The sequence below is a fragment of the Salmo trutta genome, unplaced genomic scaffold, assembly GCF_901001165.1.
Source record: "Salmo trutta unplaced genomic scaffold, fSalTru1.1, whole genome shotgun sequence".
In the NCBI taxonomy this organism is placed as follows: Eukaryota; Metazoa; Chordata; class Actinopteri; order Salmoniformes; family Salmonidae; genus Salmo; species Salmo trutta.
The window spans coordinates 51,818-60,180 of record NW_021823062.1 but is presented as its reverse complement, the minus strand read 5'-3'; the positions used below and the strand labels follow the sequence as shown (position 1 = coordinate 60,180).

Here is an 8,363-nt window from a genome sequence, read left to right as displayed (position 1 = left end):
TCTTTCCTGGTTGTGTCATTAGTGTTCTTCATTGAATTAGAATATTAGTCATTTGAATAGTTCTCTCCCCATTTATCTCTGTCTGTCTCTCTGCTGCTGGTTTCATTTACTGTCTCTAGATTTAGTGGTTTTGTTGACCCCCACACGTTCATTCTCTAATTGTCTTTCCCTCTTCTTTCTCTCTCTCACTCTCCCTCCCTCTCCTCTCTCCTCCTCCCTCTCCCCTCTCCTCCTCCCTCTCTCTCTCTCCCCCTCCCTCCCTCTTCTCTCTCTCTCTCTCTCCTCTCTTCTCTCTCTCTCTCTCTCTCCCTCCCTCTTTTCGTCTCTCTCTCTTCTCTCTCTTCTCTCTCCTCTCTCTTCTCCTTCCCCCTCCTCCCTCTCCCCCTCCCTCCCTCTCTCCCTCTCCTCTCTCCCCCTCCCTCTCCCCTCTCCTCCTCCCTCCCTCCCAGGTGCTGCTGGATGCTCCTTGTTCTAATGATCGCAGCTGGCTGTTGTCCTGTGGAACGGGAGGGGATCAGCAAGGAGCTGTGAGGCTGAGGAACAGGGCCAGGATGCCCACACTACAGACACAGCTGCTCAGGTATGAATTCATGCTTTAACATTACCAAACCAGCTGGGCAATATACAGACCTACACCTGGCCCACACTACAGACATACCTGGCCCACGTACAGAAACACCTGGCCCACGTACAGACATACCTGGCCCACACTACAGACATACCTGGCCCACGTACAGACCTACACCTGGCCCACACTACAGACATACCTGGCCCACATTGTCCCTTTTCCACTGTGGGGTTTTACACCAGAGTTTTGTGTTCCTACTTCTGAGGCCGGTGGTGTAAAAAAGTCCTGGGCCAGGCTTATGTTGACCTTTCACCTGAAAAATCAATCCACAGCCCTCTCCTCCAGCTGCTACTGATCTGTCTGATCACATCCTGTCTGATCACATCCTGTCTGATCATATCCTGTCTCATCACATCCTGTCTCATCACATCCTGTCTCATCACATCCTGTCTCATCACATCCTGTCTCATCACATCCTGTCTCATCACATCCTGTCTCATCACATCCTGTCTGATCACATCCTGTCTGATCACATCCTGTCTGATCACATCCTGTCTGATCACATCCTGTCTCATCACATCCTGTCTCATCACATCCTGTCTGATCACATCCTGTCTCATCACATCCTGTCTGATCACATCCTGTCTGATCACATCCTGTCTGATCACATCCTGTCTCATCACATCCTGTCTGTTCCCCAGGTCTGCGCTGGCTGCGGTGCGTCCAGGGGGCGTGGTCGTCTACTCCACCTGCACACTGTCCCGCTCTGAGAACCAGGAAGTGGTGGAGGCGGTCCTAAACACCTGTCCAGGGGTGGAGCTTCAAGACCTGGAGGAGGAGCTAGCCCTCCCACTCCAGGAACACTTCACCTTCACCCCGTTAGGCCACACCCCCTCGTTAGGCCTCCTTGTGGTTCCACAGCAGGGTCAGACCTGGGGACCCATGTTCCTGTCGCGCATCAAGAGGCTTCACTGATTGGTTGATTGACTCGCTGACTTCCTGTCACGCATCAAGAGGATTCACTGACTGGTTGGTTGACTCGCTGACTTCCTGTCACGTGTCAAGAGGATTCACTGACTGGTTGGTTGGTTGACTCGCTGACTTCCTGTCACGCATCAAGAGGATTCACTGACTGGTTGGTTGGTTGACTCGCTGACTTCCTGTCACGCATCAAGAGGATTCACTGACTGGTTGGTTGACTCGCTGACTTCCTGTCACGTGTCAAGAGGACTCACTGACTGGTTGATTGGTTGACTCGCTGACTTCCTGTCACGTGTCAAGAGGATTCACTGACTGGTTGGTTGACTCGCTGACTTCCTGTCACGCATCAAGAGGATTCACTGACTGGTTGGTTGACTCGCTGACTTCCTGTCACGCATCAAGAGGATTCACTGACTGGTTGGTTGACTCGCTGACTTCCTGTCACGTGTCAAGAGGACTCACTGACTGGTTGATTGGTTGACTCGCTGACTTCCTGTCACGTGTCAAGAGGACTCACTGACTGAGCATGTCAGACACAGAGGCTGGTCTTCAAGGATTCCACAATGCAACATGTTTTCATATGACGGCTACTGCTAACGAGCTAACTCTCTAGGACTGTGTTCCAAATGGCACTCTATATAGCACACACAGGTAGTGCACTATATAGGAAATAGGGTTCTATAGGGCCCTGGTCTAAAGTAGTGCACTATATAGGGAATAGGGTTCTATAGGGCCCTGGTCTAAAGTAGTGCACTATATAGGGAATAGGGTTCTATAGGGTCCTGGTCTAAAGTAGTCCACTATATAGGGAATAGGGTTCTATAGGGCCCTGGTCTAAAGTAGTGCACTATATAGGGAATAGGGTTCTATAGGGCCCTGGTCTATAGTAGTGCACTATATAGTGAATAGGGTTCTATAGGGCCCTGGTCTATAGTAGTGCACTATATAGGGAATAGGGTTCTATAGGGCCCTGGTCTAAAGTAGTGCACTATATAGGGAATAGGGTTATATAGGGCCCTGGTCTAAAGTAGTGCACTATATATAGGGAATAGGGTTCTATAGGGCCCTGGTCTATAGTAGTGCACTATATAGGGAATAGGGTTCTATAGGGCCCTGGTCTATAGTAGTGCACTATATAGGGAATAGGGTTCAATAGGGTCCTGGTCTATAGTAGTGCACTATATAGGGAATAGGGTTCTATAGGGCCCTGGTCTATAGTAGTGCACTATATAGGGAATAGGGTTCTATAGGGCTCTGGTCTATAGTAGTGCACTATATAGGGAATAGGGTTCAATAGGGTCCTGGTCTATAGTAGTGCACTATATAGGGAATAGGGTTCTATAGGGCCCTGGTCTATAGTAGTGCACTATATAGGGAATAGGGTTCTATAGGGCCCTGGTCTAAAGTAGTACACTATATAGGGAATAGGTTCCTATGGGCCCTGGTCTAAAGTAGTGCACTATATAGGGAATAGGGTTCTATAGGGCCCTGGTCTATAGTAGTGCACTATATAGTGAATAGGGTTCTATAGGGCCCTGGTCTATAGTAGTGCACTATATAGGGAATAGGGTTCCATAGGGCCCTGGTCTAAAGTAGTGCACTATATAGGGAATAGGGTGCACACTTTGTTTTACATGCTCTTTGCCCATGTTCCTATCTGGCATCAATAAGACTCACTGAACTCTTAAATAAAGGTTAAATAAAATATATAAAATAAATCACAATGATCTCTGAATACCCACAGCAGTTATGATTGGCTGAATACCCACAACAGTTATGATAGGAAGAAGCAGTGGAGGCAGCTGATTGGCTGAATACCCACAACAGTTATGATAGGAAGAAGCAGTGGAGGCAGCTGATTGGCTGAATACCCACAGCAGTTATGATAGGAAGAAGCAGTGGAGGCAGCTGATTGGCTGAATACCCACAGCAGTTATGATAGGAAGAAGCAGTGGAGGCTGCTGATTGGCTGAATACCCACAACAGTTATGATAGGAAGAAGCAGTGGAGGCTGCTGATTGGCTGAATACCCACAACAGTTATGATAGGAAGAAGCAGTGGAGGCTGCTGATTGGCTGAATACCCACAGCAGTTATGATAGGAAGAAGCAGTGGAGGCAGCTGATTGGCTGAATACCCACAACAGTTATGATAGGAAGAAGCAGTGGAGGCTGCTGATTGGCTGAATACCCACAGCAGTTATGATAGGAAGAAGCAGTGGAGGCTGCTGATTGGCTGAATACCCACAGCAGTTATGATAGGAAGAAGCAGTGGAGGCTGCTGATTGGCTGAATACCCACGGCTCGTGGTGGTTTGAGTTGTCAACAAAGCAGCATGACAGAAATATGATGCCAAGTGTTTACTACCTGTAGTTTCTTTGAGAATATATATATATATATATAAAGCGATCTTTGCACGATCCTATTTCACTTTTCCACGTCAAAATCCGAACGACCACAGCGGCACACGCTGCCGCTGTCTTGAGCAACAAGCATGTAGATACAATAAACTGAAAACACATTATCTAACTGGGGACAGCTAGCTAACGTAATGTCACAGAGCATTATCTAACTGGGGACAGCTAGCTAACATAATGTCACAGAGCATTATCTAACTGGGGATAGCGAGCTAACGTAATGTCACAGAGCATTATCTAACTGGGGATAGCTAGCTAACGTAATGTCCCAGAGCATTATCTAACTGGGGACAGCTAGCTAACATAATGTCACAGAGCATTATCTAACTGGGGACAGCTAGCTAACATAATGTCACAAAGCATTATCTAATGGGACAGCTAGCTAACGTAATGTCACAGAGCATTATCTAACTGGGGACAGCTAGCTAACGTAATGTCACAGAGCATTATCTAACTGGGGATAGCTAGCTAACATAATGTCACAAAGCATTATCTAACTGGGGATAGCTAGCTAACGTAATGTCACAGAGCATTATCTAACTGGGGATAGCTAGCTAACATAATGTCACAGAGCATTATCTAACTGGGGATAGCTAGCTAACATAATGTCACAGAGCATTATCTAACTGGGGATAGCTAGCTAACGTAATGTCACAGAGCATTATCTAACTGGGGATAGCTAGCTAACATAATGTCACAGAGCATTATCTAACTGGGGACAGCTAGCTAACGTAATGTCACAGAGCATTATCTAACTGGGGACAGCTAGCTAATGTAATGTCACAAAGCATTATCTAACTGGGGACAGCTAGCTAACGTAATGTCACAAAGCATTATCTAACTGGGGACAGCTAGCTAACGTAATGTCAGAGAGCATTATCTAACTGGGGACAGCTAGCTAACGTAATGTCACAAAGCATTATCTAATTGGGGATAGCTAGCTAACGTAATGTCACAGAGCATTATCTAACTGGGGAAAGCTAGCTAACGTAATGCCACAAAGCATTATCTAACTGGGGACAGCTAGCTAACGTAATGTCACAGAGCATTATCTAACTGGGGATAACTAGCTAACATAATGTCACAGAGCATTATCTAACTGGGGATAGCTAGCTAATGTAATGTCACAAAGCATTATCTAACTGGGGATAGCTAGCTAACGTAATTTCACAAAGCATTATCTAACTGGGGATACTTAGCTAACATAATGTTACAGAGCATTATCTAACTGGGGATAGCTAGCTAACATAATGTCACAAAGCATTATCTAACTGGGAAAAGCTAGCTAACATAATGTCACAGAGCATTATCTAACTGGGGATAGCTAGCTAACGTAATGTCACAAAGCATTATCTAACTGGGGACAGCTAGCTAACGTAATGTCACAGAGCATTATCTAACTGGGGATAGCTAGCTAACGTAATGTCACAGAGCATTATCTAACTGGGGATAGCTAGCTAACATAATGTCAGAGCATTATCTAACTGGGGATGGCTAGCTAACGTAATGTCACAGAGCATTATCTAACTGGGGATGGCTAGCTAACGTAATGTCACAGAGCATTATCTAACTGGGGATAGCTAGCTAACATAATGTCAGAGCATTATCTAACTGGGGATGGCTAGCTAACGTAATGTCACAGAGCATTATCTAACTGGGGACAGCTAGCTAACGTAATGTCACAGAGCATTATCTAACTGGGGACAGCTAGCTAATGTAATGTCACAGAGCATTATCTAACTGGGGATAGCTAGCTAACGTAATGTCACAAAGCATTATCTAACTGGGGATGGCTAGCTAACATAATGTCACAAAGCATTATCTAATTGGGGATAGCAAGCTAACGTAATGTCACAGAGCATTATCTAACTGGGGATAGCTAGCTAACGTAATGTCACAGAGCATTATCTAACTGGGGATAGCTAGCTAACGTAATGTCACAAAGCATTATCTACCTGGGGACAGCTAGCTAACGTAATGTCACAGAGCATTATCTAACTGGGGATAGCTAGCTAACATAATGTCAGAGCATTATCTAACTGGGGATGGCTAGCTAACGTAATGTCACAGAGCATTATCTAACTGGGGACAGCTAGCTAACGTAATGTCACAGAGCATTATCTAACTGGGGACAGCTAGCTAACGTAATGTCACAGAGCATTATCTAACGGGATAGCTAGCTAACGTAATGTCACAGAGCATTATCTAACTGGGGACAGCGAGCTAGCTAACGTAATGTCACAAAGCATTATCTAACTGGGGATGGCTAGCTAACATAATGTCACAAAGCATTATCTAATTGGGGATAGCTAGCTAATGTAGTGTCACAGAGCATTATCTAACTGGGGATAGCTAGCTAACGTAATGTCACAGAGCATTATCTAACTGGGGATAGCTAGCTAACGTAATGTCACAAAGCATTATCTACCTGGGGACAGCTAGCTAACGTAATGTCACAGAGCATTATCTAACTGGGGATAGCTAGCTAACGTAATGTCACAGAGCATTATCTAACTGGGGATAGCTAGCTAACGTAATGTCACAGAGCATTATCTAACTGGGGATAGCTAGCTAACGTAATGTCACAGAGCATTATCTAACTGGGGACAGCTAGCTAACATAATGTCACAGAGCATTATCTAACTGGGGACAGCTAGCTAACGTAATGTCACAAAGCATTATCTATAATGTCACAGAGCATTATCTAACTGGGGATAGCTAGCTAACATAATGTCACAAAGCATTATCTAACTGGGGACAGCTAGCTAACATAATGTCACAAAGCATTATCTAACTGGGGACAGCTAGCTAACGTAATGTCACAGAGCATTATCTAACTGGGGACAGCTAGCTAACATAATGTCACAGAGCATTATCTAACTGGGGATAGCTAGCTAACGTAATGTCACAGAGCATTATCTAACTGGGGATGGCTAGCTAACGTAATGTCACAGAGCATTATCTAACTGGGGATAGCTAGCTAACGTAATGTCACAGAGCATTATCTATAATGTCACAGAGCATTATCTAACTGGGGACAGCTAGCTAACATAATGTCACAAAGCATTATCTAACTGGGGACAGTTACGTTTTCGGATACATACAATTGGATTAGGAACGTTGTTTGAAATGTTTGGACAAAGTTTACAGGTAACTTATTAGATATTTTGTAGTCATGTTGGGCGAGTTGGAACCGGTGTTTTTCTGAATCAATAGCGCCAAATAAATGGACATTTTGGGGATATAAAGAAGCAATTTATCGAACAAAAGGACCATTTGTGATGTTTCTGGGACATTTTGGAGTGCCAACAGAAGAAGATCTTCAAAGCTAAGGCATGAATTATATCGCTATTTCTGACTTTTGTGTAGCACCTGCCTGAAATCTGATTTTCATGTGTTGCTGGGCACTGTCCTCAGATAATCGCATGATATGCTTTCGCCGTAAAGCCTTTTTGAAATCGGACACTGCGGCTGGATTAACAAGAAGTTAATCTTTAAACCGATGTATAACACTTGTATGATTTAGGAATTCTTATTATGAGTATTTCTGTTTTTGAATTTGGCGCGCTGCAATTTCACTGGGTGTTGTCAAATCGATCCCGTGCGAAGGGATCCATACTGCTCACTATTTAGCACCTGATCCTGCTGATCACTGTTAATAAACTGGTCACTATTTAGCACCTGATCCTGCTGATTACTGTTAATAAACTGGTCACTATTTAGCACCTGATCCTGCTGATCACTGTTAATAAACTGCTCACTATTTAGCACCTGATCCTGCTGATCACTGTTAATAAACTGGTCACTATTTAGCACCTGATCCTGCTGATTACTGTTAATAAACTGGTCACTATTTAGCACCTGATCCTGCTGAACACTGTTAATAAACTGCTCACTATTTAGCACCTGATCCTGCTGATCACTGTTAATAAACTGCTCACTATTTAGCACCTGATCCTGCTGATCACTGTTAATAAACTGCTCACTATTTAGCACCTGATCCTGCTGATTACTGTTAATAAACTGGTCACTATTTAGCACCTGAACCTGCTGTCTCCTGCTGAACACTGTTAATAAACTGCTCACTATTTAGCACCTGATCCTGCTGAACACTGTTAATAAACTGGTCACTATTTAGCACCTGATCCTGCTGAACACTGTTAATAAACTGCTCACTATTTAGCACCTGATCCTGCTGAACACTTAATAAACTGGTCCCCATTTAGCACCTGATCCTGCTGAACACTGTTAATAAACTGCTCACTATTTAGCACCTGATCCTGCTAATTACTGTTAATAAACTGGTCACTATTTAGCACCTGATCCTGCTGATTACTGTTAATAAACTGGTCACTATTTAGCACCTGATCCTGCTGATCACTGTTAATAAACTGGTCAC

The 8,363-nt window shown here is 44.3% G+C and overlaps 1 protein-coding gene across 1 annotated transcript; it reads left to right on the top strand.

The window, feature by feature from the left end:
- Positions 1 to 449: 449 nt before the first annotated feature.
- LOC115188649 (tRNA (cytosine(34)-C(5))-methyltransferase, mitochondrial) lies at positions 450 to 2,257 on the top strand (the record flags this gene model as incomplete). The annotated part of the gene is given in 2 exon segments (XM_029747384.1): positions 450 to 580; positions 1,270 to 2,257. Coding segments are annotated over 2 exon segments (405 nt in total), but the record flags the coding sequence as incomplete, so codon positions are not given.
- Positions 2,258 to 8,363: the final 6,106 nt, after the last annotated feature.